This window comes from Marmota monax, unplaced genomic scaffold (assembly GCF_021218885.2).
Source record: "Marmota monax isolate L192 unplaced genomic scaffold, Marmota_monax_Labrador192_F-V1.1 WCK01_AAM20220418_F8-fsc00003, whole genome shotgun sequence".
Classification (NCBI taxonomy): Eukaryota; Metazoa; Chordata; class Mammalia; order Rodentia; family Sciuridae; genus Marmota; species Marmota monax.
Genome location: NW_026694084.1, coordinates 25,393,653 through 25,407,357, shown reverse-complemented (window position 1 = coordinate 25,407,357; position 13,705 = coordinate 25,393,653). Strand labels below are relative to the sequence as shown.

Below are 13,705 nucleotides of genomic sequence, written 5' to 3'. Positions count from 1 at the left end.
GTTATATAATATTTCCTTTCTATATAGATTTAAATTACTTACAACCATAAAGAGCATTAACATAAATATGGCATTTACATTACAGTTTTGATAACTGCAAGCCTTGATGCATGCACAGGTGATCAGAAACTACAAAAATGTTAGGAAGACTCACATTTAAATTAAGGAGAAGGCACTACATTATTAATAAGTAAGCTAGCACATTTTAGACAACTCAGCTCTTCCAATATTTCTTTAACTTTTGGTGTAAAGTTCAATGTGCATTTAACATAGTTTAACTTTTTTCTTTCCTAGAGAGACATCTCCTCTATGGGCGACCTGCCGTGCTTTATCGAACTAGATATAATATCTTATATCACACTGACTTTGAAAGCGGTTATAGTGAAATATTCCTAATGCCACTCTGGACATCATACACTGTTTCCAAACAGGTCATTGGAAAAATTGGGTTTTGTATTCTTCATTTCGTTACATTCCTTGATCAATATAATGATTACTTGACTTAGAAAATATCTTTTTTTTCTGGTGGAAGAAATTCCCTGTTGGATCTATTGTAAGATATTTTGAACTAGTCTTTATTCAGGGTTCTAATAGTTCCATGATAATATGTTAAATATTGAAAGGGGCATGCTAATTCTTTTGTTTTTGTTTGTTTGTTTTTAACTGTGCATAAATTATTGCCCAGTAATTACAGAAACCACTAAGATTTGTGTATTTTTTTGTTTGTTTTAATGAACTTTATTTTTTTAAGAACAGTTTTCAGCCTCAAGATTTAGTGGAAAGTACAGAGTTTCCTTATATTCTCTGCGAATGCACAGCCTTTCCCACAAATTGGCATCCTGTTTTTATTTATTAAAAGTTTTGTGTTGGAGCTTCAATGTGATGAGGATGAGATACATAGGTTATATCATGAAGTGGAAAAATTTATTTGGCACTTGAAGTGTTTTAAATTTCTGAATATAAATGAAAAGAATACTTCTACTTATATACGTATATTATATATATTATATGTTCTTTATGTGTGTAAATATATGAATATATATACCCACACATATAAAGAGTACACACACTTTTTTTTTTGGAAAGGATGTCTTTTATTGCTAAATGTGTTAGTTTTTAAATGATCTGTGAAAGCTTATTCATTTTCCAGCAGTGGGATTTCTGCTTTATATATTGTTATCCTTAAGACTTTGACAAAAGACTTCTGTTGCTAAAAAATAAGCGTTTGAAAATTACTGGCTTGTTGTTTTTAAAACTAATGATATTTAAAGGAATCAGAATATCAGAATATGAGCTATAGTAAAAGCCAGTAGGGTTTTAGTTTGGGCTGCTCATGACAGCATTACTGTGTCCCTGTCATTTGGCCTTCTCTCTGCGATGGCATTACTGAGTAACTTTGACTCTCATGCAGGCTGAGGTTTCTGGCATCCCTGAGCATCTGACCAATTGTGTCCGCCCTGACGTCCGTGTTTCTCCAGGCTTCAGTCAGAATTGTTTGGCCTACAAGAATGATAAGCAGATGTCCTACGGATTCCTCTTTCCTCCCTGTAAGTCATAGAGTGTCTGGATCTGATCACTTGGCTGGGGGCAGGGATATACTGTACATTCTGGAGTGTGAAACTAGGAAGTTAGGGTTTCGGTGGCTGATTTTCTTTAAGAGGGGCCACTCAAGAGATTGTAGAGATGAACTTTATGTGATCCTTCCAAAATTAGCCAATGACCAACTTTCAAAATTCCAACTTTCCAGGAGAATTTTAAAGTACAAGGGAATCTTCTGTGTTCCTCCTTACATTGTTTCATGAGAATCTGAAAAAATGAAAACATTAATCTTTTGGTGATTTTAAGGTGATCTCTTAAAAATAAGTGGAACCCTTTCATTGTCTTGATGCTATTTTTAAACGTCTGAGTTACACTAATGAAATCAAGGAATTCTTTTACAAAGTACTTAAGTTTAAGAACTAGGTAGAATGAAAAACAATTTTTGAGAGAGACTGAATGAAGGGAAAAGATTGAGTGGGGGAGGGGGAGAAATGTCTAAAGGAGGCAATGAGTGGGAATAAAGGAGGAGATCTATACCTGCTTGCCATGGGACCATTTTGGAAGACTATTTTTCTTTTGATGTAGATTTTGGTAAGTCATGTACACTATTTGCTCTCTTGATGTTTAGATCTGAGCTCTTCGCCGGAGGCTAAATATGATGCATTCCTTGTAACCAATATGGTCCCAATGTATCCTGCTTTCAAAAGTAAGTCCAATATTTACCTAATAAACTGTTATTTATGAAAGTAAATATTTCTAAATTTACCACTTACCTTTTCTACCACTATGTTGATTTTAATAATGACAATACCTTTCATGTGTTTAGCCTTCATACATTTTTGAAAAACTTTCATATAAATTTTCTACTGTGAACCCCAAATTTGAATCTGTGAGGAAGGTTAGCAGGTACTTACTTTATCCCTTGTTTATATTTAAGAAGTTGACATCATAAGTGACAGAGGTCATAAGTGGTAGAAGCTGAATTAACCACGTCTGTGTTTTTCTTTCAGTTCTTGCAATTTTAATGCTCATTCTTTTGGTGGTTAAAAAGGTTTCCACTGAATTTTGGAAGTCACTTGACACTTAACAGCATCTACATTTACTTACTGAACATTGCCATGAAATCACTGTCCCCTGTGGGGTACTCGTGCATATACCGTGCTGACTCTGAAACCCATCAAGAGCCTCAGGGGTCTTCATTCATCAGAATATTATTTTCAGTTGGCTTTAGGGCTGTGCAGACTATTGTTTGCATTTCATTGAATACATAATTGATTTGTACATGACAACAATAGTTTTGGATGGTAAGGATTTTATGAATTTTATAGGCACAGAAAGTTCTGGCCCCCCAAATCAAGTTCTCATCTCTGAAGTGTGACCACGGGCTGTGTGATTGTAAAAGTGATATTCGATTTCTCATTTGTAAAATTAAAAGATTTTATTGCATGACCTCTAAGACTCATATAGATTTATGACTTATCTATTCAGTGGTAAAGATAATCCATTTTCTTTTTCTCATATTAAATAATTAATCAATTTCTCCATCTCTCCATCTATCCAACCATCCATTTATCTGGAGACAGAGAAGGCAGTATGGAATAGATTTTACTCCCTTTTAGTTCATTTACAGTGAAAGAACTTATATGCTTATGGGACAAGTAGGAAAAAGGAGTACTTCTCTCTAATTTGAGTTGGCAGTGGAGGATCGGGTTCTGTGTGAGGACTCTCAGGGCTGAAATAGAGTCTCAAATTAGGAAAGAGGAATTGCGGTATGTCAGCTACAGTGGCAGGCCTCCCTGCTTAACTTTGGTGAAATGGCTGCATGGTTTAGAGAAAAATATGTTTATTTGATGTCCTGGTTAGTAAATGAAGGTGTTCTCAAAGCTAGAATCTGTTGCTTATGAATGAAAATTTAAAGTCGGGTTTTAAAGGAAGATTTCCTAGTTTGTTCTCAGACTCAGTTGAGAAACATTTCAGAAACTCACATAGGTACATTTCTCACAATGGGGGCATAGCTTCTTTTAATTGCCATGAATTGGGATTTCCTGGATTTCTCTATTCTTCATTGATGTAATTTGGACCAAACAGAAATAAAGGAAACACACGGTACCACCCTGAGGCTGGTGTGGCAAGGCCTTTGACAGAAGGCTTGCTGTTCTTCACTAGGGGGATGGTTTTTTTCTCATGCCACATTTCTGTGGGTTTGGCCTTTTGACTGTTCCCATTGTTATTTCTTCTCTCTCTCTCTCTCTCTTTCACTCTCTCGCTCTCGCTCTTTTGGCTTAAGTTAACATTGAACCTTTCCTCTTACTGTCCTCCTTCTTTCTTTGGTACAAATAATTATCCAAGGTTTTTGGCTCTTTTGGGCTGCTCTGCTATTTTTATTCAGAGTAGAGAGTCAGAAGATAGAAAGAGGAGTGGAAGCCCTATGGGAAAGATGGCCAAGTGCTTTTTAATAAGGACAGGAAAGAAGTGGTAGCATCCTGAACCTCTAATCCTCATGTAAAATAGTGGTGAGTTGGACCTAATATTAGGGAAACAACTCATTGCTTGCCTTCCCTGCTCCTGCTAGTCTTTTCTCTTATCTGCCTTCCATTCCACTCCTCCCCTGTTCCTTTGGTTGACCATAATGTAAACTGGAATTAGAATGGACAAGGGAGTCCCATGCAGGGGGTGACACTGGAAGTGAGAAATGAGTAATAGAAGCGAAACCAGACAAAAAGAGACCATGGAATGAATTTTCCAGGCAAAGGAATGAGCAAAAGCAAAAGCTTAGGCTTGAACAAACTTGATAAGGTTGGGGGACAGGAAGAAAGCCTTGCACCCAGGGGAGGATAGGGGTTGGAAGTAGAATCACAGGTGTAGGCAGGGCTGTGGATGCGAATTGGGTTTGGATTTTTATTGTTACAATGAAAAATCTTCTTCAGTATTAGAAATGGGTGAGGGGATTGATTGATTCTGATTTGTGGTGTAAAAGGATCCATATGGTTACTATCAAGAAGTAAGAGTTTTGCACAGGGAGCCCAGGAAGTAGTCTTCTGTGGTAGTTCACAGGGCATGGAAACTTAGATCAAGATGGAAGCAATGAATAGGGTGACAGGTGGTCTGATTTAGGGTGACTGGGATGCATTTTTGAGACAGCTTTGAGAGCATTTGCTCATAGGAGTGAGGAGAGAAGTCAGGGATGCCTCCTAGAATTTGTCCTGAACAAATTCTCTGGGTGAGAGTGCCATTAACTGTGATGGAGAAGACAAGGGGCAGAGCAGGATTGGAAGGAAAATCAAGAATTCTCTTTGGGTAATGTTTTGTTTGATATGATGATTAGATATTCAAGTGGATTATGAGAAGGATGGTTGGATAACTTGCTTGGGCTCCGTGGAAAGGTCGGAGCTAAGGACAAACTCGTGAGCTAGCTATGCTTTCTTTTCAATCACCCAGAAAGACCACACTTCTACTTTTGTGCATACTGCAAAGTTAGTATGTGCACACACTACCTGGCACATTCTACCTCCATCTTTTTGTCTCACCTACTAATCCATCCTTCAGATTTCAGCTCAATAACTTTTTCTGGGAACCCTTCCCTGACTTAATTAAATCCTACCATTATCTCATAGCTCCATATCTTTTCTTTGGCTGCTTTATAAATGAAACACAGAGATAATGGTTTAGCATAGATTCCTCTCACGAACCACAACAGTACTATTGTTTCTTGGCTTGTGACATTTGGCTTGTAGAATGCATCCTAGAGAGAATTTGGCCAGAGCAAGGAGTTTTGTTTAAGAAGATTTGATTTTTGTTTTTGCACAGGGGTCTGGAATTATTTCCAAAGGGTATTGGTGAAGAAATATGCCTCAGAAAGAAATGGAGTAAATGTGATAAGTGGACCAATATTTGACTATGACTTTGATGGCTTACATGACACAGAAGACAAAATCAAACAGTAAGCTTTTCGTTTTCATTCAGTATGGGATGTTTAAGTTCCAAGATATCAGCCAAGGTTATTTTTCAAATATTCATGTACTAGAGAAGAGTCAATACCCCTAAGTCTCTTCTTTCATTGAACCTCTTTTTGAATTCTTCAGTTCTTTTGAACCTTTGATTAAATGTGGCATTGGTGGTTCAAAGGAAAATTTTCATTTTGTGTGAAATAAATGCAGTTTTCTATTCCATGAAAGAAAATATATCAAATATTTAAAAAATTACCATTGGTTCTTCTATGTAACAACTCTTCAATGGAAAGATCATAGTATTCACTTTCCTCCATTATTTTGAGAGACTTCTGGAAGCTTTTATACTTTCTGAGTCATTATATATCATTAGGAAATTGCAAGAATTTTGGTTGAATCTAATTTTCTCTCTTTGATGCTATTGGGGATAAATTAAATGTTGATTTCATAAGGAACTCAAGAGTTTAGGGGAGGAGGCAAGAAGACACAGAGATGACACTTCAGAATGAGTTATCATTTAATTTTATACCCCCAGGAAACAATCAGGGAGCAGCATGGCATGTAAGACATACGTAATTTTGTATTACAGATTTTTAGGGAATAAAATGCTATTTTAAAGTAACAGAGAACTATTAAAATAGAAATCATCTTACTCCTTTTCCAGTCATTTATGAGAGAAATTTCATCTTAGTTATACACTTATTTTATTGATGACCATTGTTATATATATATATATATATATATATATATATATATATATACTTTATAATAATATTTATGCATACATAGTTTATGAGTATAGTATATACAGTATGTATATAATATATGTATGTATATATTTATATACATATACATATTGTTTTTTAAAAAAATTTACTTATTTTATTTATTGCTATTTATTTTATTTATTTATATGCAGTGCTGAGAATCGAACCCAGTGCCTCACACATGATAGACAAGTGCTCTACCATTGAGCCACAACCCCAGCACAAAATACATAGTTTTTAACCAATATTAAGTTTTTAGTTCAATTATAATTTTGATATTTGGAAAATGATTAAAATTAAGATACTATAAAAACAGGTAAGAAATTGTAAGTTTCTATACTTTGCTGTACTGGAAATGATTTTTTTATACCTCTAGGCTCATCCCCAGCATTTGGTCCTTAATGCTTTCTTTGGTAAATGAATTCTGTGTACCAAGACAGGGTCTCATTGCAGCTTGAAAGGGCTATTATTTCCCGAAGTCCAGTGTCTCATGACTTTGGTCCATTTTCTACAACTCTATGAGAGTTACCTTCCTAAAATGTGGGTGTAGTAATGACGCTCTACCATAAACATCTTTAATGGAACATTATTTCCTAAATAGTAGTATCCGAACACCACATCGTGGCTGACAACTCACTGTAATTTGTCTTTTGTTAGCTCTCCAGACTTTCATTTCTACAAATTGGATCTATTTGCCATTTCCTGCCTCCAACTCTTGGATCAGACCATTTTCTTTACCTGGAATATTTTTCTCCCTCTTCAGATGGAAGGAGAACATGCCAGGCAGACATTATTTTCAGAGCTATAGAAGTGGGCCAGTGCTAAGAAGCGAAAAAATAACTCAACTGAGTGGGAATTAATGAGAATTAATGAGTGACTTCAGCAAAAACCTTTGGTCACCATTTAAAAAAGAAAGCTTCCGTATCTCAATTTTATATCACCTTCCTGTTTCAGGTATGTGGAAGGCAGTTCCATTCCTGTTCCAACTCACTACTACAGTATCATCACCAGCTGCCTGGATTTCACTCAGCCAGCCGACAAGTGCGATGGCCCCCTCTCTGTATCCTCATTCATCCTTCCTCATAGACCAGACAATGATGAGAGCTGTAATGTGAGTTCAAAGACAGAGTCCTTCAGGATTTGCTTTCATAATTAATTTTTGTTTTATAATTTATACTATCATTGAACTAGAACACACTTATTGCAAAGCATTTGGATTATCCAACAAAGTGAAAAAAAGGAAGGACCCAGGTAGAATATTATTTAACACATAAAGGCTTGGTGTTCTAATGGATTTTTATTTTTCTGTGTGTGTCTGTGTGTGAGTGGGTACATTTAGCAAACCCTGGCAGGAAGACAGGAGCCTTGCTATCTCCTGATCCTGCACTAATTAAGCACAAGGGGAAAATCATCTAATCTCTTTAGATGTCTTTAATGTAATACAAAGTCCCTGCTACAAGTAATAGTCTATGCATTTGTTTCACTTGGTAGAAGAAGCAGGGAAGTAATCTGCAGAAGAGAATGTTAGTAAACAAGTCATATTCAAATCCCTAAATTGTATAAGATATACAATATAAGATATAAATGTCCTGGATCCTACTCCAGTGAATCTCCTGTGAATCTCTCCCTTTATAATACTGTGTTAGACATAATCACTACTCTCAGGCAGCCAAGAGATTAAAAAAAAATGCTTTCCTTTTTTTTTTTTGTTTGTTTTTTTGTTTTTACGGTGCTGGGGATTGAACCCAGGGGCATTTTGCCACTGAGCTACATCCTTAACCCTTTTTTTTTCTAGCTTTTTACTTTATAAATAGAGTCTCACTAAATTGCTAAGGTTGGCTTTGAATTTGTGATTCTGCTATTTCAGCCTCCTGAGTTGCTAGGATTACAGGTGTGTGCCAACATGCCTGGCTAAGTCATTGCCATACTAAAAGACAACAGAGATTATCAGCTTCATGGGTAATGCAGTTCTTGGGCTATGGCTTCAATTATGGTTGAAAGTTGGAGCTATGAATATTCAAACAAAGGATGCAGGAAAACATACATATTTGAAATGCTGTGTAGAAATCGAGTTAAGCTTGTCTAGGATATTGTGATTATGGCCAATAGTGGGAGATAAGATTTTAAAAGTTGCTTAGAAACAAATTAAAAATATTGTAATAGTAGTAATAGTAATAATAGTCTTAGTAACAGTTCTAGTAGTTTTTACCATTTATTGAGTACATATTGTGATCCAGGTACTGTGCAGGTCTTCTACATGTATTATTTCTAATCATCAAATCACCCTATGAGGCATCTCTCTCTCTCCATATATGTATGCTTACATAGACACACACACACACACACGCGCCTTTTTATCAGCTGCTGAGGAACCTATAGATAATAAAGGAAACATGCTGCCTGGTGACTTAGTAGGAGGGCAGAATGTATAGAAACCTGTTTTCTTTTCCATTTACCAGATTTCTGTGTTAGAACCTGGGCACTTGGGAGCTTTTCTTTCTGCACAGTCATTAGATCAACCAAGAAAAATGTCTGATCAGAAGAGCAACATTTAGGCTTTATGGAGGTGAACTTGAATTGGAGGAGGCTGGGCATGGTGTTCACAGGGAGAGATTCACAGGAGTGAGGTAGCAAACCTTAAACTGGAGTAGGATCCAGGACATTTAAAAAGAACAGTGGAAAGCACTAATAGTATACCTGAAGGATCAGTGGGGCTCTCTGCATGATCGGATGGGCGGTGGAGAAGTGAGGCAACTGCACTGAGAGGTGAGATATCACAGACTTCACAGTTGACCTTTATTTTGATTGTTCAAAACCATAAGAGTAGCTAATGGAGTAATGGGGGATGTAATGCCTCCGTGCAACATTACAATACTTTCTTTGAGCTTCAGTTTTACTAAGAACTTCTTGGGAAGTAAAAGTTTTGCAAAAAAACAAAAACACATACTGTGGAGTGAAATCAAAGTTGTCTTGCATTTTTTTTTTTTTTTTAGATAAAGATTGCAAAGACATTTCATACATAGAGTTGGGCATTTAAGGTGTATATATAAAGTTCTTGAAAATACATGTTCAAGTTCTAATGTCATTAGGGGAGTTGGGTGAAGGGAGAGTTTGAAAAGCACTGTTTCAGACTAAGTGGAAGGGATAGTTCTCTAGTTGATCCACTTTTTCTATCTGGAAAGTGTAATTCAATACTGTCCCCACAGGTTTTCCTCTGCCTACTGGTTGCTGACCTGCAGAGTTTAGAGGTCTTTTTTTTTTTTTGTAGAGTTCACAGCCACTATCCTTCGTACTAAAGAATCCTCTGTCCACAGAGAAACCTGTCCATGCTTTGAAGATTATTTCAAAGCCCCAGCTTGAATTCACAAATCTGCTTAGGGGAAAGTCAGAGAGAAAAGGCAGGTGAAGAAAAAATACCCATAGCACAAAGACAGGAGGCAAGTTCATGGACTGTGCTATTGTTTGCTTTAATAATCTGCTATTTACTTTTAAAGTTTCTCCTTTCCTACTCTGACCTTGGTGCATGGACTTTTATTTAAATTTATTAGTTTTTCATCTTGCACGACATTCTTCATGTGCAGCGCAGCCTGGTTTTCCTACTGACAAATTAGAGACCAGATTTTAGCATGTGAAAACCAGCAGAGAATGCCCTTCCAAAGAAAATGGCAAATCACTTCCCAGGAAAAGAAGTTGCAAAAGACATATTTTTTTTCCCTTGAATTCTTATAATCCCAGTTTGCCATGATTTAAATTAGGAGAACCCTTTCACCTCTGTCCACATATTCAAATAATTGCATTTACAAAGGGAAAGCAGGACTGACTTACCATTGAAAAATCGAACCAATGAGATAAATATGAAAAGTCTCCCAAAGCACAACCTCATACTTACTCTGCTCACTCTGAGGGGGTCCTGACCCATCTGAGACCTCCTACTTCGTTAATTATATGGTCACACTGAGGATTGGTCAGTACCGTTGTGGGTAGAGTTATATTTAGGTCTTTCCTGTGAGTCGTAGAGATCTTGGTTAGGTTGGCTAGGAGGGTGGGGCAGGGAAGGCTAAAATCCTTACTTCTCCAGGCTGTAAAGCAATTTCTTCCCATTTCTTAATTTTCCTGGGATGGCCAGGCATCAGTTTCCTGATCCTACCCTGTCATGCTACTTATTTAGTCCTGGCACAAGTTTCTGTAGCTCCCTGTCCAGGTCTGTGTGGGTTGGAGCTTTCTGAGAAAATCTTTGCAGGTTCTCAGGCTCTGGTGGATAGTTCACTGAGACCACTAGTGGTCAAGAGTTGGATGAGGGCAAATCTGAACATTTTTAACCCTGGGACATGCAGCCACACTTCAACTTCTAGAAAGACTCTTTTGGGGGAGGGTCATTTCAGTCCCAAGGGAATTAGGAGATGAGAGCACTTGTAAAGCCCTCCTGTCCCAAGTCTACTGATGAAGGCAAACTCTTGGAATTGACAGGGCTTTCAGACCTTGTTCTTTCCCCCAATTGCCTCCAAAATAATTTTGGAAGTACTTTTGAGAAGCAAAGTACTGCTTCACCTGAATTACCTTTTGGTTTTAAGTTAGACTTGAGATAAATTGTTTGATGTGGGACATCTGACTGTCTTTCATCTGGAATTTGAGACAGCAAGGCAGTTTTTGGCAAGTAGCTGAGACAGAAAGAGATTTCCTTTCCTTCATGATGTTTCTTTACCTTATTTCCCCCTCTTTCTCCCTCTCCTTTTTTTTCTACTTCCCAGGGAGCTGCTGAAGTAAGTGTATTAACCTTTGAGTTGATAAAGAAATGTGGTCTTAAAGTCAAGCATCATGACCAAGTTCACACAGCCAGGAAGTGGCAGTACCACATTTGTAGCTCAGGCCTCTCAAGCCCCAAAGTGCCAAGTGCATCAACTGAGCTGTGTCAAGTTGAATTCACTATTCAAATATCAACTAGTTGCAGTCTAATAGATGATGTAGTTGATATAGTGGCTTCTTTTGAACAATCTAAGAATGCAAACACACACAATTTTGTACATTGGGTACCAGCTCTGCATTTTCCTTTGGAAGCAGGACAGTATTCAGATTACCTGTGCGCTGTAGTCAGCATTGCATTTTTCAGCCGGGAAAAGAACCAAGTTATTGAATTCTCCAGAGTCTATGGTTTTCCTAATTTTGATTTACATTCTGAGAACCTATTGAGAAGAGTGCCTCTCATACCGCATGTCTCATTTATTTGGTACAGCTAATTGCTGTTGAAAATGTTTACAGCCAAGGCCAGGTATTTGTGGTGCATTACCAACAGGAATGCTGCCGAGTGACAGGAAGGTCAAGAAGGAGCGACATGCTTTAGCGCTGTGTGCAGGAGTGTGTAGAGGTCATTTGTGGACTTGGAGTAGAATGACCCTTTAGAGAACCACCTCTGGAACATTCTGACTCTGATTGCTTTATTTCCATTACAGAGCTCAGAGGATGAGTCAAAATGGGTAGAAGAACTCATAAAGATGCACACAGCTCGAGTGCGGGACATTGAACATCTCACCAGTTTGGATTTCTTCCGAAAGACCAGCCGCAGCTACCCTGAAATTCTGACACTTAAGACATACCTGCATACATATGAGAGCGAGATTTAACTTCCTGATCATCTGCAGTATAGCCTTATCAACTGGTGTATATTTTTATATTGTGTTTATATTTATTAATTTGAAACCAGGACATTTAAAAAAGCTTAGTATTTTAATCCTGTACCAAATCTGACATATTAAGTGTGAATGACTCCACTGTTTTTCTCTAATGCTTGATTTAGGTAGTCTTGTGTTCCGAGTAGAGCTTGTAATAAATACTGCAGCTTGAGTTTTTAGTGGAAGCTTCTAAATGGTGCTGCAGATTTGATATTTGCATTGAGGAAATATTAATTTTCCGATGCATAGTTGCCACATTTAGTCCTGTACTGTATCAAAATTCTGATTTTGTAAAGTTACATTCATTTGCTGTTAACTATGACAGACATATTTAAGCCTTATAGACCAATCTTAAATATAATAAATCACACATTCAGTTTTTTTCCTCATTTTGTTTGGCCTTTATTTTACTAATAAATTAGAGGGCTTGCTTCAGGTATACTCATGCATATAAGGAACACATTTATATGGTCCCTCTTCCTAGTTGTTCCCTTGGTATGTAAATACAGGGGTTGGATGAGATGGTTGAGGTACATATCTGTGAGAAATCAGAAGAGCAGAGGGAAAAGGAAGAGAGAATACCTGAATACCCCGTCCAAAGCTACCTTTTAAAAAAATATTCTGAACATTGGAAGAATTGTCTTTTTTATCAAGTTGGTTCAAAACTCAAAGAATTAGACTCAGTTGAAATTGCATTTATATTCTGTGCAAGGTTTCAACCTAAGAACCATAGTAGATATAAAAAGAAACAAAACAGTGAGTTGAAATATAGACATGAGCATGTAACTACCCAAAGTGGAGAATGCTAAATGCCAAGTGAACAGTGTAACAGTACAATATGACAGAGAGGCTGAATAGTATATAGGGTGATTTTAGAAGGACATAATTTTGGCTTTAAATAATAACTGATGTATGGAGTGAGGAAGACGTTCAAAAATTTTCAGTCTTTTTGACTATCATGGAGAACGATTATAGTTTTCGTATCAGTGTTGTCACTAATATATTAGGGTTGTTACTTTTCTAACAGTTGCTCATCTCCCTTTAGGAAGAAAAAAGAAGAGTATATTGTTTATTTTCAATATGTTAATTTTTATAATTGCTCCTTTTTATGATAAATGAAAGGAGTTTTTAATTTCTATAAATTTTCCTTTAAAATATGTTAATTTAAGAAGGAAGACGTTGCGTAAATAAAAAAATCATGACATCAAAAGTAGGAAGATGGTACTGGGAATATGTGAATGCTTGTGAAGGTGGTGAGAGAAAAACTGATGTTTGAGAAACATAGCTCTAGCAATAGATTGGAAGAAGTGGTCATAGTATTACTAATGATAGCAACATTTATTTAGTACCCACTGTAGTCTAGGAATATCTTTGGCACTCAATAAGCCTTGTCTCTAATCAGGAAAAAATGGGAAGCTCAGGGAAGATTTTTTTTTTTTTTGAGAGAGAGAGAGAGAGAGAATTTTTTTAATATTTATTTTTTAGTTTTTCGGCGGACACAACATTTTTGTTTGTATTTGGTGCTGAGGATCGAACCCGGGCTGCACGCATGCCAGGCGAGCGTGCTACCGCTTGAGCTACATCCCCAGCCCCAGGGAAGATTTTATAAAGGGAAAAATGGGCATGTGGATGAGGAAGAATGTTTCAATTGGATTTTGGAGTTTGGGGTAGGGTTAAAGAAAGGTAAAAAAGACTTGGAATATGGTTCATTATCCATTCAGTATTCAACAGTGATTTATCCAGTATCTACTATATGTCAGTGCCTATAAAACAGGTGAATAAAATA

The 13,705-nt window shown here is 36.9% G+C and overlaps 1 protein-coding gene across 20 annotated transcripts in view; it reads left to right on the top strand.

Annotated features, from left to right (window-relative positions):
- Enpp2 (ectonucleotide pyrophosphatase/phosphodiesterase 2) overlaps window positions 1–12,308 on the top strand; it is a 116,984-nt gene extending 104,676 nt beyond the window's left edge. For all 20 annotated transcript variants that reach the window (XM_046464680.1, XM_046464684.2, XM_046464679.1 and 17 more), the window contains 6 exons: window positions 295–431; window positions 1,412–1,547; window positions 2,168–2,245; window positions 5,347–5,479; window positions 7,208–7,364; window positions 11,701–12,308. In XM_046464680.1, coding sequence (XP_046320636.1) covers window positions 295–431; window positions 1,412–1,547; window positions 2,168–2,245; window positions 5,347–5,479; window positions 7,208–7,364; window positions 11,701–11,871 — 812 coding nt within the window. In that variant the 3' untranslated portion in view covers window positions 11,872–12,308. The remainder of the gene's footprint in view (window positions 1–294; window positions 432–1,411; window positions 1,548–2,167; window positions 2,246–5,346; window positions 5,480–7,207; window positions 7,365–11,700) is intronic.
- The last annotated feature ends 1,397 nt before the right edge of the window (window positions 12,309–13,705 follow it).